The 26,492-nt window shown below is 46.4% G+C and overlaps 2 protein-coding genes across 16 annotated transcripts in view; one reads left to right on the top strand and one right to left on the bottom strand.

The window, feature by feature from the left end:
• The window catches only part of FAM219A (family with sequence similarity 219 member A), a 60,570-nt gene extending 44,823 nt beyond the window's left edge, over positions 1 to 15,747 (bottom strand). For 4 of the 6 annotated variants that reach the window (XM_015093068.3, XM_015093069.3, XM_015093070.3 and 1 more), the window contains exon 1: positions 15,394 to 15,747. In XM_015093068.3, coding sequence (XP_014948554.1) covers positions 15,394 to 15,453 — 60 coding nt within the window. In that variant the 5' untranslated portion in view covers positions 15,454 to 15,747. The remainder of the gene's footprint in view (positions 1 to 15,393) is intronic. The other 2 variants (XM_060410885.1, XM_060410886.1) reach the window with 1 other exon arrangement.
• A 232-nt stretch (positions 15,748 to 15,979) lies between these two features.
• Positions 15,980 to 26,492, top strand: part of DNAI1 (dynein axonemal intermediate chain 1) — a 69,005-nt gene continuing 58,492 nt past the window's right edge. For all 10 annotated transcript variants that reach the window (XR_006058602.2, XR_009599531.1, XM_042243087.2 and 7 more), the window contains exon 1: positions 15,980 to 16,238. Coding sequence is in view for 8 of the 10 variants with exons in the window: in XM_042243087.2 (XP_042099021.1) it covers positions 16,185 to 16,238 (54 nt within the window). In the remaining 2 variants the exon portion in view is untranslated. The remainder of the gene's footprint in view (positions 16,239 to 26,492) is intronic.

Genomic DNA, 26,492 nt, shown 5'->3' with positions numbered 1-26,492 from the left:
TGGTCTAAAGACATCCTGGGGCCATCTTGGGTTGATAAGGAAGGAAATGATGGTATAGGATAAGGGCAGTGGTAGAAAAAGGACCTAAAGAAGAAAGGGCTAGGGAGAGCTGTGATATGTCTGGGGACAAAGGCAGAGAATTGACAGGGGTTCTCTGTTGTTCAAATGTGAAGAAAGCACCTGATGAAATAATGGACTGAGTCACACACAGACAACAGATGTGTGGTGGCCACGGTGGGGGAAGGTGGGTGAGGGATGGATTGGGAGTTCAGGACTAGCAGATGCAAACTATGACGTATAGGATGGATAAACAACAAGGTCCTACTGCACAGCACAGGAAACTACGTTCGTTATCCTGTGATAAACCATAATGGAAAGGAATACGAAAAAGAATGTGTGCGTGTGTATATATATATATATATATGACTGAATCACTTTGCTGTGCAGCAGACCTTAACACAACATTGTAAATCAACCATATGTGCTTAGCTGCTTATTCGTGTCCGACTCTTTGAGACCCTGTGGACTGTAGCTCTCTGTCCATGGGATTCTCCAAGCAAGAACATTGGAGTGGGTTGCCATGTCCTTCTCCAGGGGAATCTTCCCAACCCAGGAATCAAACTGGGGTTCTCTGCATTGCAGGTGGATTCTTTACCATCTGAGGCACAGGAGAAATCAACTATTCTTGAATTAAAACAAATTTTTTTTAAAAAAAGGAAAGAATGGACTGAGGTGATAGCCATCAATGGCTGCTAAAAACATTAGGTGAAAGGCTAAAGAGGAACCTTTGTGATGGACACATCAGGCTAACTACACCACTAATCAATTCAAACAACACAAAACGTGGGACAGCCATGTGTCCAGTGCCTCCTGATATGATGCAATGGGAAATATGGAGCACCACCTTGGAAGTATCCTTCACAAAAAAGTTGAATTAGAATCTGATCGGACCTTGAGGTTTAGTTACCACTCTGCAGAAATACCGGAGACAGAGGACTACAGATGAAATAATAATTGAAGGTAATCTAGTGGGTGGGTACAGACGAAACAAGACTAGCCCTAGGTTGATAATGATTTAACTCGAGCGGTTCACTTTACCTTTTTCTCCACTTTATGTTTGAAATTTTCCATGACAAAATGATTTAACATTTTTGAGAACGTCTGCAGACTAGAAACTGCCTCCTTCTCCAGCCCACTGACCTGTGAGGAGAGTAGTTGCAACGGGGACTTTTTCAAATGTTTCCTGAACCCTGAGAGTTGGCCTTTGAGAACTGAAATGAAAGCAGGATGTCATCCACTAGTGTCAGTAGTGGGGTTCTCCAGGAAGGCCCCCTCCACCAACAGGACTATGCAACAGCCAGGGCTCGGAAGGCCAGGGGCAGAGCCTCCTCCAGCCCAAGCCCACTCAATAGAACCTGCTCTGGGAACCAATGGGAGCACAGAGCACTTCCATCTCTCAGCTCAGTTCAGTTCAGTCCCTCAGTCGCGTCCGACTCTTTGAGACCCCATGGACTGCAGCACTCCAGGCTTCCGTGTCCATCACCAACTCCCGAAGCTTACTCAAACTTATGTCCATCGAATCTTCCATCTCTAGCCTGGCCTAATCAGGGCCCTACCAAGGAGGCCAAGGACTCTCCTCATTTGGTGGTAAGAATAATAAACCATCTCCTCACCCTCTCCTGTAAAAATTCTCTTGGGAAGCACTGGCAAAAAAATGGAAATCACCAGCCTTTTAATCACCATCAACCTTTAGATCAGAAATGATGCAGTAATTTGCAGTTCATTTTCATATACATGATCTTATGTTTATTTTATAAATAGTTTAAAAGATTAGGAGCTTGGCCAAAGGTCATAACAAAAGGGCTGGAGCTGGAATATGCCCAGCCAACTACCTACCAGGGCTGTGCACAGCATGGGCAGGCCCATGCCCCTCACTAGCTCTCCCTGATCTCTGTGCACAGCTCCTGTCCCGAGGCCCATGCCCCTCATTGCTGACGGGTTCTTCTTGGTGCCAATGTTTTCTATCTTGAATATCATCCCCCAGCCTGGTCTCCTTCCCTGACTCCATGTAATAATGTTCCCTCCTCTTCCCCAAACTACTTACCAGCCACCACCACCTTCCTACATCGTGATCCCCATTATCCTCTAAGTTTATGACCTCCTCTGAGCCAGGGCTGGAAGCAGCAGACCTGCTGAGATCAGAGAGGACTTTCTGGAAGCTGAAATCCTCAGGGAACCCCTTTGGGATTTGCAGTAGGCCCAGTGCAGGTCCTTCTCACCAGCTGCTGCAATTAACATGTCAACGTGACTGCTGGCTTTCCCACCAGAGGCACACCTGCCCCTGGGCAGAACAGTTTGTAGCATTTGGTTTTTGTGCTAAGGAGAATGTGAACCTCATGCCTGACAGACAAAGAACTGGACAACAAGGTTGACACTCTTCCCTTCCTCTAAGAGCTCATCACCCTCTGATATATACTCCTGATATATACTTTTTCATCTCCAAGAGGATGCATGCAAGTCATCCAATGGTGGAAGACCCAGGTAGGAGTTCTTCATCAGCAGAACTAAGTTTTTTTGCTCACTAAATATTACACATCACAACTCTATTCATAGCTTTTCCAGCCTCACAACAAAGTGGGCAGCACAATCATCAGCTGTGCCACCAACAGGGAAGTGGGCAGCGCGATCATCAGCTGTGCCACCAACAGGGAAGTGGGCAGCGCGATCATCAGCTGTGCCATCAACAGGGGAGTGGCTGGATTGACTCCTCCATGTTTCACTTTTTTTCAAATAAGTGCCCTTTAAATCTTTTTTTTTTTTTTTTTTAAAGATTTAATTAATTTGTCTTTGGCTGTGCTGGGTCTTTGTTGCTGTGTGGGCATTTTTTCTCTACCCTCCAGTTGCAATGCTCGGGCTTCTCATTGTGGGGGCTTCTCTTGTTGCACAGCATGGGCTCCAGGTGCTCCAGGTTCAGTAGCTATGGCTCACGGGTTCTAGAGCATGCACTCAATAGTTGCGGTGCACGGGCTAGTTGCTCCATGGCATGTGAGATCTTCTCGGACCAGGGATCTTCCCATGTCTCCTTCACTGGCAGGCAGATTCTTTACCACTGAGTCACCAAGGAAGCCCCTAAATCTTTTTTTATTTTATTTTAAATCCACTTATTTGGCTGTGGTGGGTCTTAGTCGTGGCATGTGGGCTTTTCTCTAGCTGTGAAGCTGCATGGGCTCAAATGGGCTCAACAGGATGAGCAGCACAGCCCCATGGCACATGGGATCTTAAGTTCCTGGACCACGAATCAAACCTGCGGCTCCTGTACTGCAAGGCAGCTTCTTAACCACTGGACCACCAGGGAAGGCCTATAAGTCACTCTTTGTCAGAGTACTCAAGCTCCTTCTCATCCTGTGGTCTGAGCTCAAACATCACTTTCTCACGGGAGCCTCTCCCGACACCCCCAATCAAAGGTGGGAAGCTTTATTTTTCTCTCATGCTACCTTGTTCCTATCTGTTCTCTCTCTTGTAATAATTTGTCACTGTAATTTTGTTTGTGCATCTTATCTGTTTGACATCTCTCTTTCCCACTGGATTGCCAGTTCATAAAGGCAAGGCCCATGATTGCTTTATTTACCATATTATTCCTTGGGTCTGGTATAGTGTTTTGAGGTGCTCAAAAGCTATTTTTTGAATCACAAATGAGTGTCCCAATTCATGTATCCCCCTGAATCTCTCATAATTCCCTACATGTTCCATATACTCTGCTAATGAAGTCCCACCTAGTCATCCGCCTCTGGGTCTCTCCTGCTCCCTTCTTTAGAATCACCTCGCAACCTCCCCACTCTTACTCATTTTTAAAGGATGCAGCTATAGTCTTCTATAGTTTTGTTTCATGAGAGCAAGTTTCTTCTTTGCCAAACTGTGAGCTTTGGGAGTAGAAGCTATCCGTCCAGGAGTTAAAAATGGGTGGCGGGGGTGGGGGGGGGGGGGGAGTTGGGTGATGAGACTCACAATGCGTCATAAGTGGACACTGCAAATCAGGATGTTATATGTATCAAGTTACATGGTAGAGGTTAGAAGCTCTGGGGATTGGTTGAGAACTCAGTACAACAGTCAGGGAAGGCTTCCTGGGGAAGAAGAGTTTATATGGATTTCCGAAGCATGGGAAAAAATGGAATAGGCTTAGAAGGAGAGGAGAGAGAATATTTAATAGGAGAGGAGGCCTTAAGATGCCAATAGATGAGAGGAGGTGAAGGGAGGGCCTTGCTGGACCTACTGGGAAGAAAGTTGGCATGAATGGTAGAAAGTATGGCTAGCTGGAAGGAAAAAGAGTATAGATGCCTTAAAAACCAGCAGAGAAATAAGTTGATACAGAAGAACTTAAGCTCAGATTGTGAGGGAAATAACATGGGCCTGAGAGTCAGGATGCCTGAATTCTATTCTCAGCCATGCCAACCTCTAGCTGGGCAATGGCCAAGTCTATTTATCTTTGTGGAATTCTGCTGGCATATCTGTAACATAGGCACAAATTATTTTCCCAATCTATTGTACAAGGTGGGGTTCAGGTGTTTTGGAAACATCTTTGCATCTACCTTAACAAGGAATCCAAGATAAGGATAAGACAATTGTACCCATAATCTTCACACAAAGACAATGGATTAAGGCCACAGGATAGGTAGAATGGAGAATTCGTATCTTATTGAAGGAGAAGAAAGAATACCCGGAAAACATGGCATTTTTGATTGACCTTGAAAGATAGGAAAGATTAAAAACACTTAATAACAGACAACTAGGAAAGTGCTGCTCATACTAAGCTCCACAGTGAATTTTGGGGGGCATGTTTATATCACACACAAATAGAGTCATGTTTAGTGCTGGAATGTTGTTCCTAGCTCCTACTCTACAGAGAGTGTGGCATTTTGCAAAGAGCAATGTGTCTTCTAGGTGCCTGGCTTCTGGCCCCATTTAGGAACTGCTGCCACAGGAAACACAAGGCAATGGAATCCAGAGGCAGAAGCATGTCCACACTGCCACCCAAAGGCCCTGGTTCCTCCCTGTGAAGCCACAGGTAATATGAAGTCTATCCATCTTTCCTTCCTTAACTCTAGTCCTTTAGGCATTTGAAAACCTTAAAATGCTTTAATGCTTTTTCTGAGACTGTTGCTTTTTCTGCTTTGTTTTTACTGGCTGAACAGCCTCAGTTCTTCCAACTATTCCCACAGGACACGGTTTTGACTCCTTTCATTTCCAGTCCTTTCTTCTTTTGAAGGAGAACATCAGCTGCAGATGCAGCATTTGGACGGCGCTGACCAGTGCAGAGTAGGACTCTCGCCTCCCAGGACCTGAACTCCACAATTCTATAAACACAGCCTAATAGCACACTAGCTTGTCTGGTGGCTGTGTCACACAGTGGACTTCCATTAAGCATCTGTCCACATAGCACTAGCTCTCTTTGAGGGTCTACCCTAGTCTACCCACTCACACACCCTCACCTAGGTTCCTATTTAAATTCCACGGTGCTGAATTCAACCAGCTCCATCTCTGAGCATGAGTCATGTTACACACAGGCAGCATAGTTTCTACTAAGTATGAAACCACTACCTTACTAGCCCCTGTGGACTTTTATCTATATTAGCAGCAGCCTGGCCTAAGATTTCATTGCAGGTTCTTGCCTTGGTTCTACATTACTAGGCAAAGGGCTACCCTATTTCAGATGTGTCCTAAGCTCAATATAACAATAGGTACAGGGACTTCCCTGGCAGTCCAGTGGTTAAGATACTGCACTTCCACTGCAAGGGGCCCAGGTTTGATCCCTGGTCAGGGAAATAAGATCCCACATGTCATGTGGTGGGGCCAAAACAAAAAAATAGGTACAGCCATTAAATATGATCATAAAACTTCCACTGACAATAAAGAGAAGTACAGTACCAGTGTTATGAATGGTGGCAGCCCCACAGTTATCTATACTTGGTCAGATCACATGAAGAGGTCTGTGTCTATGGCCAGGAGTGGGAAACTCAAAAGCGCCCACTGGAGCAGCTAGGATGTCTAGAGATTTGGAAACCAGAGTCCAGGAAAATGGTAGAAGGAAGAAACAAAGCCTGTTTAGCTTGGGTAACAGAATGCTAAGGCTGTATAGCCCACAGTAGAGCCTTTCCCCTCCCATAACTGCTGGCTTAAGGATTTCCTCTTGGAGCCTACTTCTTCTTCTTGCTCCTTTGGCTGTGGGCTTATAGTTTCATCTTTAGTGTGGCCAACCGCTTATGAGATATTTATGAGATCTCTCTCTGAATCTGCCTCTCTTCCCCTCTTCTCTGCTCAGCAGAGTCAAGGTTATTCCATCTTACATGGCCTATTTATTTCCAAAGGATTGTTACCTTTATTATCAAGTCAATACTTCAGAAACCCATGCTGAAGATCAGGGTAGGAAAGATCAGTTTTCCCCATTCATCTCTTAAGGAGCCATATCCTAAGACTCCAGCCCTCAGTAAAACAGACTGCTAAGCCTGCTACCATCTCCAGGAGAATTCCTTTCCTGCATTGCTTGCCTAGGATGGCTATGACGATGCAAGGTTATGGCAAGCAGAACACTAGAACTGGCATCCCCTCACTGAAGACTATGGCAGACATGAGAGCTCAACCAGGTCACTGTTTCTCTTTGAACCAGGACTTAGTCTCAGAATTCACCTTAACACATGCTCCAGGCAGCCGGGACTAATCAGTGGGCACTGGAATAAGGGGTGAACAGAACTGAGGCATGCAGCAGCCACACCACAATTAAAAGTAAAATACTAAATGGGTAAAGTGTACAGTACAGGAATTATATCTCAGTGAAGCTGTCAAAAAAAGAAAAGTTAATGGTGAAAATTTGCTGGTTTCACCAAAGCAGCATTTAGGAGAGGGACTTGAAGGAAAGCAACCCCCACCCCCCGCCTTAGCATTATCTAGAGAAAAAACTAGGCATTTGATATTTGCTTCCATACCTGACCAAAGTTCACTAAGAACTTCCTACCGATTGCAACCAGTTCCGATCCTCACATAAAGCAGCAACATCCTATTAGAAACTAGCAGGAGGCAGAATGGTATGGCTTATAAAACAGGCTCAGAAGAGCTTGGCAGAATAGAAACCTAGACTCGATCAGAACAGAAACTAATTTCTTTTTAAAAAAATTATTTATTTGTTCTATGCCAGGTCTTAGCTGTGGTATGTGGGATCTAGTTCCCTGCAGGGATTGAACCTGGGTCCCCTGCATTGAGAGCACAGAGTCTTAGCACAGTCACTTAGCACAGTGACTGCCAGGGAAGTCACAAGACTAATTTCTAAGTCAGAGTTTCCTAAGAGTATTCCACAAAACACAACGGTTCTGTAAGATGTTAATAGATATAACAAGGAAAAAGTTGCAAAGTTACATAAGCTTGAGAAACACTGGGTTAAACAAAGCTGGAAAGGTTTCTTTATTGCAGGGCTTCGCAGAGTCTTTAAAATGCTAGCAAACATTGTGATAGGATAGAGTGTATAGGTTCCCAAAGGAATTTGTCTATAGACTCTTTTATCCCCCCATAAAGTATCTCAAAGGACCAATATTCCTAAGAATGTACTATAGGAAATGCTGATCTGAGCCAGGCTTGCCTGAGAGCTTCATTAATTCCTTTGTAAGGATAAAACTGGAAATTAATATGGGAACTATAAATCATTTATAGTTTACACATAATTATGTTTAAGTTAACTACATTGTAAAATATATATGGTTCTCACACCACAGTTTGGTGCAATTAATTCAATCAATCTTCGTTAAAGTACCTCTTCAGGTACTGCTCCAAATAGATAGATGGGGTGGACTCTGGTTATGACATCCAAGAGTCTGGTGATGAAAACAGGAAAAACCAGGCCAGGAACCACAGTAGCTGGGCTCATTTGTGCCTGGGTGTAGCCTCTTGTCATACTTAATACTTCTTAGGGCTAGAAAGGTCATTCAGAGAACACTCTTTATAGCCACTGATGTGTGTGTGCTTAGTCACTCAGTCGTGTCTGACTCTTTGTGACCCCAGGGACTGTAGCCCACCAGACTCCTCTGTCCATGGAATTTTCCAGGCAAGAATGCTGGAGTGGGTTGCCATTTCCTCCTCTAGGGGATCTTCCTGACCCAGGGCTGGAACCCATATCTCCTTCATTGGCAAGAGGATTCTTTAACACTGAACCACCTGGGAAGCCCCCTTTATAGCCATTAGTCCCCTCTTACTTGTATACACACTCACATACATTATTATCATTATAGAAACTTAAAATTCACCCTCAAGAGACACAGCCATCTGATCCTTAATTTGACATCTCTGAATAACAACAAACACAAGTATATATTTGCTTGAACTGGTTCCTAATAGTGTAAAGTGTAGAGGGATCTTCTACGGCCCCCACCTACCCATTCCTCAGGCCAGACCTTCTGGGCCTTCTTCCTAGACAACTTCCCCACTCCAGAGTCCCTCCCTAAAAGCAGGAGCTCACTCTGCTGCTCCAGGGTGAGGCCTCTGGGTCATGTGCCAGTTTCTGAACTGCAGAACCAAGCCAGATCCAGAGCTGCTCCCAGCTCTGCCTCCTTCCTTCCTTCCCTTCTCCCGCCCAGACAGCCAGATTCCCACCAGAGTTTCCTTAGGAAACAATGACTTGAGAGTCTGCTGAGCCACGCCTCTTGCTTCCTTCAACTAGCACCTCTGGGTATTAGCCCTAAGCCTGATTCTCTGCTTCCTGCCTCCTCTGGGGCTTCCTGCACCAGTTCTTCTGGGTTCTGCTGGAAGACAGGAAGCAGCTAAGCCAAGATGCTGAGTCTCAGGACTTCCCTGGTGGTCCAGTGGCTGAGGCTCTGTGCTCCCAATGCAGGGATTCTGGGTTCTACCCTTGGTCAGGGATCTAGATCCCACATACCACAACTAAGAGTTCACACGCCATAACTAAAGATCCCATGTGCCGCATCTAAGACCCAGCACAGCCTAAATAAATGCATATTTTTAAAAAGAAGAAGCAGCTGAATCTCCCATGTCCGCTTTCCAGACAAAGGGCTCCATCTGCCCTGTAAAAGAGGGCGGAGGGTCCCTGAAGCTGATCAGGTTCAAGTGAGGCTCTGCTCACTCTGAGCCATAGTCAGTCGAGGGCAGCAGGCAGCTGGGGGTTGGAGATGACTCAGCTTGTCTCCCAGCCACCATGGAACCAGGTAACCTCCTGGCACCACATGCCCATCTGCAGAGGCTACACTAGGGTGTTTTGAGAAGCCAGCTCACCCTGGAGCGATCTGAACCCAGAAGCCTGCTACCCTGCCTGGAAGACGGCAGCCTGGGTGCTGCTCCTACACCAGGTGCAGCTTTCCAGGCTGGTCTCAGAGAAGAAAGGTTATGACAGCCAAGGAACATCTGTATATATGTTCCTTTCCATTTTGACTCTTGCAAGTGAAGCAATAACTCATACAACTATTCTAGAAGAAATCAGTGAACCAATCAGTAAGAAAACCAGAGGTTTGACCAGAATGATGGTAGAAGGCAAGGCCAGGCCAGAAACTGCAACATCAAACACTCTCACAACCAACAGAGAATTTTATTTTTCCTATATCAGAGTGCTGCTGGGAAGAAAAAAATCGACCATGGCTCCTCACTGCCACCAATTCACTTGCATCCATCAAAGCAGGTTACAGAGGAAAAGCGTTCACTGGCAGGTGAGTGCATTTCTCCATATCGTTTTGAGGCTATGGGGCCAGTGTCACTCTGCTCTTCAGGTTTTCAGGACTCCTGGGTCCCCCATCACCCCAAGATTGCAGCTTCAGCAGCAAAGCAGAGGGAAAAACAAAGCAGTCTTCCCCCATACAAGTGTTCCTGATGCCAAGAGGTACACAGACCCTTCAAATTTCCCTGGGCAGTGATGGTACCTCTTTGCCATCCAGATATCCATGCCAGAAACCTGGGAGTCATCCTTGACTCCCCACCTCTCCACTCTACCTCCAAATAGGTACTGTATCTGTATATATGTTCCTTCCTCTCCTGCTTTAGTGAAGGCATTCATCATTTCTTGCCTAGATTATTATTGTGTGTGTTAGTCACTCAGTTGTATCTGACTCTTTGCAACCCCATGGACTGCAGCCCACCAGGCTCCTCTGTCCATGGACTTATCCAGGTAAGAATACTGGAGTGGGTAGCCATTCCCTTCTCTAGGGGATCTTCCCAATCCAGGGATTGAACCTCGATCTCCTGCATTGCAGGTAGATTTTTTACTGTCTGAGCCACCAGGGAAGCCCAGATTATTATTGTACCCACCTTCATATTAGCTTCCCAACCTCCAGTCTCACCTTTTCCAGTCTCTCAACCACTGCTGGAGTGACAGTCCTAAATTCAAATTTGGTCACGTTATTTCCTTAACTATAAGCCTTCAATTATTCTAACGCATCCTTTTGATCCTTCCTTTATGCTCTTTACCTGGAACTCTTGTCCTCACCTCCTCATATTGACAAATATGCCAATATTGACAATATTGCCAAGTTTCTGGTCCTCTTCTAAGAGCCCATTCGGCAATGTCTCCTCTGTGAAGCCTTCTTTGACCACTAGATGAGAGGCCTTGGTGGACCTGGTTCTTACTTCTTACAGGGCTCATTACCCCGAGTGCCTCGATCTGTCTTGACTGTGTATATCCATCTCTGGAGCAAGAGGGTGTGCTACTGAGCCCAGCACAACATTTAGCAGAAAGCAGGTTGTTAGTGTTTGTTGCGGAGAAGTCAATGGCAACCCACTCCAGTACTCTTGCCTGGAGAATCCCAGGGACGGATGAGCCTGGTAGGCTTCCATCTATGGGGTCGCACAGAGTGGGACACAACTGAAGCGACTTAGCAGCAGCAGCAGCAGCAGCAGCAGTGTTTGTTGACTGAGGAGATGAGCAATAAGGGAGGAGCTGGAGGTCTGAGCAAACCTGATCCTCACTTTGCAATATAGGAAGAGAGAGAAGGGTGTGCCTCTTTCAGAGCCTGAGAAATGCTACTGGGTCATGAACTATGTGGACCACTAGGAGAATCCACTCTTAAACTGAAGAGTCATCTTCCTATGGATATAAGGAGGTGACCTAAGGTGCCCCAACCACAGAATATATGTAGGTCGATTTCCATAGCGGCTTCTTGCTAGCTTTACAATGTTCCCTCTGCCACTTTCAGGAGCTGCTGTGGCCCACCCATTAAATTAATGTCCTGACCATCCCCACCCCAGAGTGCCAGGAGTCAGGAGGAGTCTGAAACTCTTTTCCAATCTCACGTGGTCAAAGGGTCAGAACCTTAGCATTCCCCCTGGGAGGTATCCCTCTTTTCCAGGAATGCCCTCCATTGATCTCCACCCTTTCCTAACAAGTATCTAAAACCTTCCTGTAGCCATATGAGCCCAGCTTTCTCCTGGCCTCCCCCTAGAGAGATCTCACTTGTCTTTATCTGTAAAGTACCTGGAACTGAGCATATGCTCATGAACTAAACAAATGTGTTCATGGATAACCTGGGTTTCAGTGAGACTAGGCTAGTATTTCTCTCAAGTGCACAGAGACCCCATCTGGTACCATATGCCACCCCCACCCCACTTTTTTTGCACCAAATCCCTTCCTCTCCAATTACAGTCAAAGAGAAGACATAAGCTGTGAGGCTGTACCAATCAGCCCAGCAGACAGACAATAGGGCCAGAGAGCCTATCCCTGCTGCTAATACAAACAATAGCCAAAATTCAACCCACCTGCTCAACAGTGAACTGTGGACAGCTGGGAGCCTCTCTAGATCACTGCAGTGTGTGGCTTGGCCACAGAACTGACATACAATGTGTGCCTGTCCCTGGCAGTTTCTCAGGGAAAATCTGTGCTCAGAAACACTCAGGAGTGTCTAGGAGATAGACATAGCAGGAGAGGAACCCAGGGACTAGGTCTCCAAGAGGAGCTCTCATTCCTTTCATAAAGAGACAGAGCTTGCGGAGCTCTCAGGGCTGGGCCCAGGCCTGGTTCAGCTGCAGAGACGCAGCCATACCAGTTTGGTGTGATGAGGAAAGGAGGGAGGGGACTCCCTTCAGGCAAATTCCCACCCGGGACAGGAGGCTCCTGCAGCTGTGGCAACAGCAGCACCAACAACAGAACAGGGACCTCTTCCTCTTCCTCCCACAGGGAACTAATGCTTAAATTAGCACCTTGGAAACACCCAGATCTGCGGGCTGCGCTTTTTCTCCCAGCTCCTGCCACTCCCCTAGGCCTCCTATTCAAGTGAAATTTTCTCTTTCAAGTAAAATAAAAAAGATGTTTTCCATCTAGAGTTCATCTTTCCAAGTAAGGAATAGCCCCTGGATTCTTCCAGCCACTCCAGGGTGGGATAGGGTTATTTGCTGATCAACCCTATGTGACAGGCTACTGTCAGTAAGTACAGTTTGGTCCTGAAGGGGCAATGATACTGACACCAGTATTGCCCTGTTTCCCTCAGGATTTAAGGAAACAGCCCCCACTCTGCCTTCAGAGGGCCTCATCCTGAGGGGGGTGAGCATGAACAGTAACTTCTGTGGAAATGTGAACTCCAGAAGTCAGGGCTATATCTGTATTGCTAACCACTGTGTCCCTAGTACCTAGCGCAGTACCTGGAATAGAGCTAGTGCTCACCAAGTATTTGGTGAATGAATTTGCTGGAACAATGACATCAGGATGCTATGATATTCTTTGGAAGAGCAAGGAAGTATTATTCAAAGAAACAGTTTGTCTTCACTTCATAAATAGGAAAACTGAGTCCAGAGAAGAGAGATTTCCTAGAGGTCTCAATAAATAATGGCAAAATATGAACTAGGTCACAGCTGAGTCTTAGACCCTGGTTTTCACGGTCTACCCAAACACCCCTAAAGAGCTACTCTGCTCTTTTCTGCAGTATGCCACCTTGATTCCTTATGCCCCAAAATGAAGACTCCTGGGGAAACTCCACACAAGATTTTATTGGTCTCAATAGCACAAAGAGCACTTAAGGAGTTCTGTGAGTGTGTGCACGCGTGCTAAGTTGCTTCAGTTGTGTCCAACTCTTTGCAACCCCATGGACTGTAGCCCATCAGGTTCCTCTGTTCATGGGGGTTCTCCAGGCAAGAACACTGAAGTAGGTTGCCATGCCCTTCTCCAGGGATCAAACCCACATCTCATGTCTTCTGGATTAGCAGGCAGGTTCAATACCCCTAGCGCCACCTGGGAAGCTCAAGGAGTTCTAGGAATCCTCAACTTTGACGTTGGAACAGAGATGGGGAGGTAGAGACATGCAGGGCAATGGCTATGACCCCTGAATGGGGGATGACTGTATTGCTGTTTCCGTAAGATTCAGCCTCAACAAAGTATCCTCTTGTGCAGAAGTGCTCCTTTAGCCTTAAAGAAAAGAGTCTAAAGTCAGTCAGAGCTTTTCTGATAACTGCCTCCTTGCCAGAAGCACTTCTACTCTGGAGCCACACAGACCAGAAATAGTTCAGAAGTCTTCTGAGGACACTACTCACTCAAACAAACCATTGTTGATAACTTCATTCAATAACAGAGGCATCAGGGATGACTGGGGAGCCTGGTGACCCTCTCCTTCTCCCCGCTCCCTGGAAATCAGCTATTGCCTCCCATCTTAGTAACCCCAGATAGGAGGCAAGAACCAACTCGTGCTCTCTTCTGATGCCTTGGATCTCTTCCTCTGCTCCTTCATCTGCCCTCCTTTTGATTCTTGCTTAGATAAGAACTGGAAGGGCAGTCTAGCTTGATAAGCTAGGTTGGCTGGAAGGATAATCCAGAAAGGAACATTCTCTTAGCCAGCCTGAAGTTCTTCAGGTTCATGGGACAGACTTCTTATCAGGATTTTCTGGCCCTCAAACAATCCAATAATGGCATCAGGCTAGGAAAAAAGTCCATCAGCATCTCTCTCCCCCGTTTAATACTGTACACTTCTGTAGAACTTCTCTGGGCTCCTAGAACTAAGTCATCAGGAAAGGAGGAAAAAGCGACACGTCTCCTGCCAGGTGGCCTCTAATGATTCCCTCTACCATCTCCAAAAGGTGTGGCTTAGAGTAGGTCATGGGTCCCTGTCAAGGTCTGTCTTGGCTGCTGTAATGGACACATTACTTGCTCAAAATGCCACAAAGCACATCTGTCAGCCAGGGCCGGGGTGGGGGTGGGGGGCAAAGGTAGAATCTGTTCCTCACGTTCACTTAACACAGAGGGGAGAAGGTTAGGAACCCCAGAGCTTCAAGACTTGGAGAGCTCTGTTCAGCTCCAGCTGAGCTCAGAGAATACCGCACCCACACCTTCAGATTCTCGGCCTGCCTTGCCTCCTTCCAGCTCCCACCCGGACTCCAAGTGGGAAAGAAGGAAAAGCAAAGCGAACAGAGCCGAGGCACTCCCCTCCTTCTCCCTCTCCCTATATCAGTGGAAGAGACGCCGCCGCTAGGCCTCAGCGTGTCTCCCCGGGCAAATGTACAAGCCAGTCAGGTATACACGGGGAGCCGACCCCAGTGGGAATGGTCTCTCCCAGGCCAGCCTCCGTGCACGGCCCTCCCCCTTCCATCCCCTCCGCGCCGGCAGCGATGACATCATTCTTCCCTGACTCCCGGACCGCGGGCAGGATCGGAGCCCAGCAAGGGCTCCCAGCACGCAGGCCTAGGATGCTCGGGGCTCTTCCGAACCGGTGGGCACAGGAGGCTCCTGTGCGGCCCCGCCCCCTCTCCAGCCGGTTCCGAGCTCTCTCATCTGAGCCCTGGATTCTCCATCTCGCCGCCGTGCTCTCCTCTTCCCGGCTCCTGCATCCCCAGCCTAGATTGCGTGCACTCTCCTCCGGAGAAGAACCGAATCCCCGGGTCCTGCATGGACACCGTCCCGCTACCGGTCCTCGGCCCGGGCCCCGCGTTCCCACCCATTGCCAGTGAACTGTCGGGCAGGCCCCTCCTCGTCTACAAACCTATTCGCGTCCGTCAGACTGACTGCTCCTGGCCCCCTCCCCCGCTCTGAGCATCATAGGCCTCTAGGTCTAAACGCCTCTCTACCTCCCATCCTCGCCCCCTGGGCCTGCCTCCGGCGGTGCCCCATGACAGTTCCCTTCCTTTCCCCACTATGGGCCTCCACTAACGTTGTGCACCACTGTGCCCCCGCTCGGTTCCATCCGACGGCGCTGCCCCGTAGCTCCCTCGGCCTGCCTCCGCTGACAGTGCTCTCCGCCCTTACAGGCCTCTTTGCTGTCATCCCACATATTCTCCCACGGTTTTCTCGTCCTACAAGTACCCCTCCCCCGGCGATGCGTTTTCTTGGCTCTCTACCCCATCCGAGGCGTCCGCACAGTCCCCAAGGCTTGACTCCCTCCCTCCCCCTCCGGCAGCGCCCCCTCCCGGCCCTGGCCTGCCCGCCGCCCGCCCCCTCACCAGCGGCTGCATCTCCGAGTGCGCGGTGGGCACCTGGAACCGGTCGATCTCCTCCATCATGGTGCCGGCGGGCGAGCGGGCCGGGGGCCGGGCGCGGCCGGGGACGCCGACGGGGACCGCGCCGGGCGGCGGCCCCAGGTGCCGGGTGGGTGGTGCAGACTAGGCCGCCCCGGACCAGTCGGGCAGATGGAGGGTTGGGCGCGGGGCAGGAGATCTGCAGGCGGGCTGAGGCCGGCGTGGCTCCGTCGGCTTGCCTAGCGCTACAGCGTCAGTGGCCGGGCAAAGCCGCAGGTCTTGCCTCGCCTCCTCCTCCGCCGCCGCCTCCTGTCAGCAGCTCAGCCACTGCGGTGACTCGGCAACTCCACTTCCGGGTCCGGGACACCGCCTGAATCCTGCATTATTCATGAGGAGGCGGTGTCTGGAGACCGAGTCCCTCCCGCATGCAGGAGTTCTAGTGGCGCGGCGGCCGGTCGTCTTGCCTGAGGGGGCGGGGCCTAGTGGAGCCGGTGGTTCCCCGCGCGCCTAGCCCCGCCTTCCCCTCGAGCCGGGAGGGGCATCAGAGGCGCCTGCGCCTTGGCTGCTGGTTAGTTGCCGGGTAACCGCGTCGAGGGAGGAGACGATTCCCTTCTGCAAGGGCGCGGAGGACCCACAACGTCGGCTGTCCCCAAAGAACCTCTGAGACTGGGAATTGAAGTGGAAGAGAATCTGGATTTTCTGTGCATTATTGAGGGGACGGACAAACTTCTTGTCCTCAGGCAGAGGAGCGTTTTGTAGGCGCTCCAAGTGTTGAGATGCTTCCTGCCTCTTCAAAGATGCCCCACAAACAACCGCCTCCTCGTAAGCAGGTAAAACACCTCGACCTGCTCTGTCTTGATGACCTCTGACCTTCGCTGCCAGTGACCACCGATCATACCTCTGCTACTGACGCTTCATCTTCCTTTCCCTGTTGACTTTCTCCCTGTGACTCCTGGCCTGTGTTCCCAGTGACCTCTGACCGGGTCCTGCTCTCTCCCACTAATCCTAGCCTCCTCTCCCACACTGCCCCAAACTGCTGTTTCCTACCACTCTTTCACTTGTCCTCCTCTCACCATTACATTCCCTCACTCCATGACCCACCCTGACCAGCCCATCCTCCTTAAGCTCCCACCCCATCTCTTACCAATATGTTCCTCATTGCCGTCACAGTCTTGTCCCAAAGAATTTATTTTTCCCGTCTTTTTCTGAGTGCCCAGTGCTGGGCTAGGTGGAGACACAGGCCTTTGGGAGCTCACAGAAGAAGTGCAGGAGAACTGTACAGAGACACAGATTATATGGGGTTGTATGCTTCAGGTCTTCTGTTTTGGGAGACTTGTGAGGAGAGAGCACTCAGACAAAGAGGAAAGAAGCTCTTTTCCCATCTCCTTTCACACACTGCACACTCCAAACTGGCCCATCCAGACTGCCCTTGTTGCCACCTGGACAGATGTCATCTCTTCTCACAGGAAACCTAAGAGTCACCCTTCTTAACCCACCCAGCTCACCCTGGGAGGAGAAGCAAGGCCCAGCTTCTTGAGGAGCTCTCTGTGACAAAGCCACTCAGTTCTTCAAGGATCACTTTTTCCAAACTCTTTACGAATTATCGGGCTTCCCTGATAGCTCAGTCAGTAAAGAATCCACCTGCAATGCGGGAAACCTGGGTTTGATCCCTAGGTTGGGAAGATCACCTGGAGAAGGGAAAGGCTACCCACTCCAGTATTCTGGCCTGGAGAATTTTATGGACTCTATATATAGTCCATGGAGTTGCAAAGAGTCAGACAGGACTGAGTGACTTTCACTTCACTTTCACTTTATGAATTATCATCTTACAATTAATATGCAGTTTCTTGCTTTGTGAAGCAGGGCTCCTATTTATTTATTCTTAAATAATATCTCAGGCCTAGGTATTTTGAGATTTGGAGACCGTATCTGTGTGCCTGCTGTTTATGACTTTACATATTTGGGTCTGGCTTCCTCTATATTGGGTTTCCCAGGTGGCATAGTGGTAAAGAATCTGCCTGCAAACGCAGGAGATGCAGGAAACTCAGGTTTGATCGCTGGGTCGGGAATATCCCCTGGAGTAGGAAGTGGCAACCTGTTCCAGTATTCTTGCCCAGATAATTCCATGGATGGAGGAACCTGGCAGGCTACAGTCCATGGAGTGGCGTCTAAGCGGCTAAGCACGCACCCCTCCATATTGCTTGCCCGGTCTCCTTTGCTTCTTTCACCTGGCCTTCCATAGCAGGTGCGCCCACCATTCTTAGATCTCTGCAACCATGGAAAGGCTGCTTTTCCCGTATGGCCTTGCCCTAGTTTTATGTCAGGGTTGAACTGTGTTTTGAAACTCGTACTGTCCTTGGGGCTGCTGACTCATAATATACATGCAGTTTGTTTTAAATTTGGCATTGCTGAGGACTGGTTCACATACAACAAAATGGACCATTTTAGTTGTATATGTTGACAGGTTTTACAAAGTTATACAGTTGTGAACCACTACCACAATAAAGATATAACACACTTCCTCTACTCCCCAGTTACCTTGTACCTCATCCCAGTCCATTCTCCCCAACTTCCTAGCCCCAAGTAATTACTAGTCTGCTTCTGTCAACTACAGATTGGATTTTTCTAGGGGTTTGAACAAGCTTGGGAATCAGTTTCTCCAGTCCATTAGGGGAGACATTAGCGGTTTTAGGTAAACTGAGAGTGGAGAGAGGTGACAGCAAACAGAAGATAGAAACGTGGGTCAACTGGCCTTGCATACACCAATGCTGCTGCTTTGGAAGGAAGGGTTGTTTTAGAACAGGGTAAATATACTTGTGTGGGATGTGAGCAGAAGCTGGGTTGTGCTAGGTTATATTCATCACTCTTTTGTCTCCATGAGGCCTATAACCTGGGTCAGTTATGAACTGGGTGTGGGACAACCTAGAGAACCTTGAGAAGTCCCTGTCCTCTGGAAACTCAGGCCTGTGGGGGAGACAGAACAGGGGCATATAAAGATAAGGGAGGATGCAATCCCTGGGGTTAAAAGGGAGAGAGGTATGTAGGTTGGAGCAGCAGAGAAGCTTCAGAAGGAGGCAGCTATGACTTGGAGGCTTGCAGTGGAGAAGGAATGTCAGGATTGGATTTGTCAGGGGATGGAAAAGAATTTAAACTCCATTGTTTGTATCAGTGATCAAGTCTTCTATCGGCTCCCTCTTGCTCTCAGAATAAAGTCCCAAAAGTCCAATCAATGTCTTTGTATGGCCTAGAAGGCCTTGGCAGGTCTAACCTTTGCTACCCACCTGATTTCAGATCTCATCATTGCTCTGTGAAGATTCCTCAGTTCCACCACACCGGAACTGCCCTCACTTCCTAGAAAATGACATCCATGCTGTTGTTCTCCTCTAAGCCTTTGACACTGCTATTTCCTCTGACTTCTTGGTACAGTCTTTTTGTCTGCTGCCACCTGCCCCATCCCAACCTGCCCCAAATCTCTCCTTAATCTCCTGTTCATACATCACATCTCAGTTTGCCCAGCATATTCTCCTATCAAGGGTTAAGGTCCCTTTCTGGAGGCAGGATGTAGTGATATCCCCACTAGACTATAAATGTCAAGACTCTGATGTCAAGGATCATGTCTGTCTCATTCATTGTTGATTCCCCTGAACCTAGCACAATGCCTGGAATATATTAAATCCTGAAAATGGGTGGAATATGAATTCTGAATGCTTCCAATTGTTGTTTGGAAATTTTGATCTGGGTGAGTTTGAAGGATAGAAAAGCGTGAGCCTTGGATGAGGAGACTGGTGGGGAGTGATAACAAGGAATTGTAACTGTAGAAGCACACTTTCTTGGGTTTATATTTATATCTGCTTTGGTAGTAAGGCTGTGAATGGTTCAGATTTGAAATATATGTACCCATGCTTCAAGAGCTGGGCATTGGAAATTGAGGACAAAAATGCTGATGATATAAATATTCTCATTCAACAATTATTTATTGAGCGCCTACTATATGCCAGGTATTGTTCTAGGTATTGATGATATTTGTTGTTGTTGTTTAGTCACTAAATTGTGTCGGATTCTTTTGGATCCCCATGGACTATAGTATCAGGCTTCTCTGTGCATGGATTTCCCAGCCAAGAATACTGGAATGGGTTGCCATTTCAGGGGGTTCCTTCTTCAGGGGATCTTCCCGACCCAGGGATTGAACCTGTGTCTCCTGCATTGGCAAGCAGGTTCTTTACCACTGAGCCACCAGGGAAGCCCATTGGTGATATAGCAACAAATAAAACAAACACAAAACCCTACTCTCAGGGAGCTTATCTTTTAGTTGGAGATATATTGTCAATAAACAAATAAATAAAATATATTGTTTGCCAGATGATGGGTGTCCTAAAGAAAAATAAGGCAGGGAAAGGAACAGGAAGTTCAGGGAACCAGAATATTATAGTTTCAACATAGCGGTTTGGCAGGGGAGACGGGGGGGAAGCAGTGGCTCATAGAGGTGACATTTGAGAAAGACCTGAAGGCAGTGAAGGAATTAACTGTGTGATATTCTGGGGGGGAAGGCATTCCTGACAGAGGGCATAGTAAGTGTAAAGTTCCTGAGATGGGAGCTTGCTCACACATGTTCTGGATCAGCGAGGAAGGGAGGAGGAAAGTGGCAGGAAATACGGTCAGAGACATGTTCCCCTCTATTCCAGAGGGTTAATCAAATAACCATGGCATATTAAACTGATCATGATGAAGCTCCATGAATCATAATTTGTAATTAAAATTCATGAACGTCAGGCACCATAAACCAGGACCAGCTCAAAACATCACTGGTAATACCCAATAACAGAGTGTCCTTCCTGAAAATTTCGAGAATTCCAACTGGCTGCATGTGTGTATGCAAGAGGAATTTTGCATCGTTGCCAAACATTGCCTGGCAGCCAGACTCCTCAGCAGAGAACTGAATTAGAGTCTTCTGTGAACTCCAGTTAAAGGCTAATTTTAGTTTATGACTAACAAGTTTTAGTACTCTTTTATAACTCAGTTACCATAAAAAAAAAATCAAAAGTCTGGAATTTTGCATCATTTGCCTGTAGGAACCAAAGAAAAGTCTTGTCTTTTTGCATCACTTTGTGTGATCTCTTCAAAAGCCCCTCTGGGACAATACTTTAAGAAATACTGATCTTGATGAGGTGTAACGAGGGTAGGGGTAAGTGGGCAAGAGTTGCAAGGCCAGAAGACAGTCTTAGATGATTCAGAGATTTTGAGTCTGATGACTAGGCCTGGGATCCACAGAAGAAAGGACAGGAGGAGGTGAGCAGAATCGAAGACAAGTTGATACACTTCTCTTTGTCCTAAGTTAGATCCTCCCTCTTGTGACCCTTCTCAGTGTCATCCTTGTTTCCTCACATCCTTACACTCTCACCCTCATCTCTTCTTCAAGCCCTCGATCTGAGACTTTGCCCCTTTACTTCCTAAATCTCTTGAATCAGATCACTTTGTTCCTATTCATGGCCACCCCGTTAGCCCTGTCTACCATCATCTCTCACCTCGACAGCTGTAAAAGCTTCATCAAGCTTTATCACTGGTACTCCCCTCATCTACCCAGGTCCCTTCCAATCCATTCTCTATACCATACCAAGGGATCAACTGTCAATCTGATTATGCCACCCCCCACTCAAAACCCTTCAGTGACTTCCTACTTCTTTTAGGAGAGGAACCAGTTGTTTATCTTATTTATTATTATTATTATTCATTTGGCTGCCCTGGGTCTTAGTTGCAGCATGTGGGATCTAGTTCCTTGACCAGGGATTGAACCCTGCCCCCCTGCATTGGGAGCTTGGAGTCTTAGCCACTGGACCATGAGGGAAGTCCCAAAGAGGGACCAATTTTTTAAAAAAACCCTCAGGTAAAACAAACAAACAAAAAACCCTCAGGTGCCCATATGGGCTGAGGTCTGCTTGGGTGTCTAAGCCTTCACTTGTACCACTGTTCCCCAGTCATTGCTATACTTCGGTTCTTTGTTGTCCCTTCTTTGTGGAACATTCTCCATGCCCTCTCTCCCTCACCGCTGCACTCACTCACAAGACTCTGGTCCAAACAGCAGCCCCCACAACCACCTTAATGGCCTGTGTCTTGTTAATGAAGAGAGTGAAGTTTTCTCTATATTTATAGTTTCATTGTCCGTGATCTTCTCTTCTAAAGCATGCATCGCAGGGTGTAATTATTCACTTGTTTGTGTAATTATTTTATTAGTGTATGTCCCTCCCATTAGACTGTGAAGTCTTGAGAGCAGGGCCTGTGGATGTTTTTCATCACAGCTGTATTCTCAGCTCCTAGCACAGTGGCCATTGCTCTTGATGAATGATTGTTACAAGAACTATGGGAAGCAGCTGAGGAAGTAGCACTGGCGCAGTGGAAACCTGTGGTTGGTGATCCTAACACTGATTCTGAGGAAATCAGGAAAGATTTCTAGAAGGAACACCATGATTCAAGGTTTGGACAAAGGTCCAACATGCAGGATAAGAACTGACCAGAGAGATTAGAAGACTAAGGTCTTGGAAACAATTTTAGAGATAAAAAGCAGACTGAATTGAGCTAAGAAGGCATAAAGACCATGTAGACAGGATTTCTTTTTTTCAGATGAAATTAAGGCTTGAATATGTTAAATGCTAAGGTGAGGCATTTGCCTGGCAGAAACAGAGAGAAGTTGAAGATGAAAGAGATAAAATGAAGACTAGAACCAAGTGTCTGAGGATGTGGAAGTGGGTCAGTTGTGGCCAAGGGGTGGAACACTTTATAACAGAAAAGGAGAAAGGAGGAAGGGATGGATGTAGATGAGGATAATTCAGAGGCTTAGTGACAGGAAGTTGAAAGAATTTTCTTTTCTCTTTCCCTAGTAGTGTTACAGAATTCCTTCTGGAAGTGATAACTAGAAAATAAATTTTGCCAGTGGTTGTTCCATTTTGTTATGATTACAGTCATGCTATTTTCGGAGTTATGGTCTGAGGTTTTTCATGCACAATTATCAGATTACAAAACAGCTGGGAGCATTTGAGGCCAGAGCTTGGTCTCCACCCCCATCCTCTACCCCTCACCTCGTTTACCGCACATTGCTAGTATTCAGTACTTGCCAGGTAGTCGAATAATAATAGTAGAGGTGTCTTGTGCTTATCCCTGGGCTTTGCAGCCTGCAAGCAGATGCTGAAGAATAATTTTGGTTCTCTGGCTCCAGCTGTGAACAAGCCATATGAAATTGTTTTCTGCCAGCTAGAAATTGGTATGGAGTGTTCAATTTTCCCAATTGCTGAGACTGAGTGGTATGGAAGAAGTGATCAAAGAACACGGCTGTTGATCAAACTGGTTTCCCTGCTTTGTGTCTCACAATACTTTGTCCTATTCAAAGAGTCTCTGGATTCTGGTAGTGTGTTTATGTCTTCCGTTTAGCTCATTTCCTAGATTTGAGAACCCTTGGAGTGGGACCAACTCAACTTTTATTCTTATTTAGCTGCCATCCTAGCATCTGGTACATAGTAGATGCTTAATAAATACTGGATGAATAAATAATAACTGAATGAATTACTGGGTGAGTAAATAATGACTGATGGAAAGGTGTGTGCATACATGCTAAGTTGCTTCAGTCATGTCCGACTCTTTGTGACCCTATGGACTGTAGCCTGCCAGGTTTCTCTGTGGGATTCTCCAGGCAAGAATACTGGAGTGGGTTGCCAAGCCCTCTTCCAGGGGATCTTCCTAACCCAGGGATTGAACCCACATCTCTTACCTCTCCTGCATTGGCAGGGAGGTTCTTTATCACTAGTGCCACCCTGGAAGTCTGATGGAAAGGTATGTACTGCAATACCCTGAACGCTAACTTTTCCTTGTAGGCCTGCAGAAGAAGCAACTCGTGCCTCCTTTGTTTTAGTCAAAGCACCCAATTCTGTTAATTTTTTTAGGGACCCCACTCCTGATATTAACCTTCTTTTCCTATTTCTATTCCTATCAGACATCCATTTTCTCAGTTACTTATTTTTTCCATGTGTCATACATTCAGCCTCAAATCTTGCTTTGGAACAAATTGGAATACAAATGGATAAGACAAATCTGCTAATCCCTGGACAGACACTTGGATCCAGGTCCCTGCATCTTTGTTAATGATTCTGTTCCCTCTGCCTGGAATGCCTGAGCCTATCCAACTTCTGCCCTTTATGAGCCTGGAAAACCGTAAGGCACAATATATGTGCCTTTAGCTAAGTTCTGTAAGTGGCGAAGAATAGAGGCTCACTTATGTTACTTCAAATACAAGGTGGGATGGTGAAGAGGAAGGTGTATATTTTAGGGGTTTGTGGGTAGATATTATAAATACATAAATAGCCTAGAATTAGACTCAGAAACCTCTTTGTTCTGAAACAGATGTTGGTACTAATTTCTTTCTCCATGTCTCTCATAGCTTCTCTACTTTTCTTCTTCTTCTTAATATTTATTTATTTGCCTGCACTGGGTCTTAGCTGAGGCACGTGGAATCCTCGTTGTATCATTCAGGATCTTTTGTTGTCACTCAAGGTCTCAGTAGTTGTGGCACATGGGCTTTAGTTGCTCCGTAACATGTGGGATCTTAGTTCCCTGCCCAGGGATTGAACCCACATCCCCTGCATTGCAAGGCAGGTTCTTAACCACTGGAGCACCAGGGAAGTCCCTTCTCTACTTTTCTTAGCAACTATATTTCATTCCCTATTTTCATTTCTCAAGCAGTCAACTTTTCTATGGTTTCAGCTCCCTCGTTACTTACTGTGTTTTCAGCTCATCATGGCTATTCTGGCCTCTTCTGTCTCATAAAACGTCTCCATCAGTATCCACATCCCTCCACCAGTTCTCTCTGTGGTCCCAATTCAAACCCTTGGAGAAAAAATCTGATTGTCTCCAGCTTACCTGTTCACGCTAGGCTGTATCAAGGAGGGATAAGGTCCTATGACTCTCTAAGGAGTCAAAGCTGTGAAGCAGGGCAATTTCCCTTAGAAGGAGGTATGGTCTTTCCTTGGCTCCTCCTGTGCAGCATATAACCTGCTTTATTGAGAGTAACTTCTACATTGCTTCTGATAAGTCTTTCTCATACATTGTTCGGAAAGGGCCTCAGATATTTTCCAACGTTGTTGCTTCCATTCAGGGCTGATATTTACATTACAAAAGGTTCTGTCCTTTACAAAAGCCTTTTACTTTAAGAGGTTTTTTTTTTTTAACAGCACATTTCTACAATGAATTTTTAAATGCATCACCCTCTATGCATAACTTTTAAAGACCTTGACATAGGAAATATATTGTGGCCATGATGGAGCATTTCATACTGGACTCACCATCTCACTATGAACAGCCCATAATCCTGGACACAATATGTGAAGCAGCTGGTTTCGGTACTCGCCCAATCCTAAGGGAAGGAGAACACCCAAACATGAGTTACATGTTTATCTTTGCTTTCTGCATTGGGTCAGTTTCTTCTCTTTTTAAACTCTTTTTTCAAATGTATAATTAATTAACTAATACTTATTCATTTTTTTGGCTGCCCTGGGTCTTAGTTGTGGCATATGCCCTCTTTTAGTTGTGGCATGCAGGATCTCTAGTTGTGGCACATGAACTCTGAGTTGCATTGTGCCTGACCAGGGACTGAACCTGGGCCTCCTGCACTGGGAACATGGAGCCTTAGCCACTGGACTACCAGGGAAGTTCTTGGGTCAATTTATTGATCATGGCTCAGGGAGAGAGATCCAAAGGAGAGCACTGTGATACCAGTGATATCCAATGTTGGAATTAGTAGGCAATGGCTTGAAAGCAGTTGTTAAAATACATTTATGGACTAAAAAAAAGTATTCACTTAAAGGATGGGGAATCTAAGCCTCCAAAATGGAAACAATAGAAAAATAAATATCAGAAATGAAAAATTTATTGGCTAGTCCTAATAGTAAATGTGAAGATGGACCACTGAAATTATCCAGTCTGAAAAACAGAGAAAAAACAAGATTAGAAACAATAAAGAGCCTTAGTGACCTGTGGGAATATGTCATATTTGTATCTGTAACTTGCAAGTAGCTGGAATCCCAGAAGGCAGAAGAGGAGAGGGAAAGTAGTTAAAAAAAAAAAATTGTCAAAAATCTCTTAAATTTGGTGGGAAACATATTAGCAGAGGTTCAATGAGCCCAAAGCAGGATAAATCAAGGAAAACCAAAGGTAGGTTGCACACAATCAAAAAACTGAATGCCAAGGATAAAAATAAAATCTTGAAAGTAACCAGAGAAAAATGACACAATACACAGAATGGAATAATAGGGTCATGACTGACTTCCCACTGTAAACAAAAGCAGTCAGAAGACAATGGAATGTCATAGTTAATGTACTGAAGGAAAATTACCATCAAGCCAGAATTCTGTGTCCAACAAAAATATCCCTCAAAGGAAGACTTTTCTATAAATACATTTTCAGATAAACTAAAACTGACAAAATTTGCCATCAGCAGACCTTCACTACAAGAAGTACAGAAAGCAGGACTTCCCTGGTGGTCCAGAGGTTAAGAATTTGCCTTGCAGTGGAAGGGATATGGGTCTGATCTCTGGTTGGGGAAGAATCCCCTCTTCTCCCACCTCTGCCTGGAAACAACTAAGACCTGACATAACCAAATTAATCTTAAAGAAAAAAAAAGAAGTATGGAAAGAAGTTCTTTAAGCAGAGGGAAAATGACACCTGATGGAAGCACTGTCTGTGGGAAGGCCCCAAAAGTACTAGTAATAGTAATGGGCAGAAAGATAAAATACTAGATATTTGGCTTCTATTAATTTTCTAAAGAGGCATATGACTGTTTAAAACAAAAATAACACCACTGTAAGCTAAAGCTTATAATGTATATAGAAATAAAATATGTGACAACAACCTCAAAGATGAGGTTGTGGTGGTAAATAGAATTAAGGTGTGATGGACTTGGAAGAAACACAAGCTGGAATCAATATTGCTGGGAGAAATATCAATAACCTCAGATATGCAGATGACACCACCCTTAGGACAGAAAGTGAAGAGAAACTAAAATGCCTCTTATTGAAAGTGAAAGTGGAGAGTGAAAAAGTTGGCTT

The sequence above is a fragment of the Ovis aries genome, chromosome 2, assembly GCF_016772045.2.
Source record: "Ovis aries strain OAR_USU_Benz2616 breed Rambouillet chromosome 2, ARS-UI_Ramb_v3.0, whole genome shotgun sequence".
Taxonomy (NCBI): Eukaryota; Metazoa; Chordata; class Mammalia; order Artiodactyla; family Bovidae; genus Ovis; species Ovis aries.
This window is presented reverse-complemented; position numbering and strand designations above follow the sequence as displayed.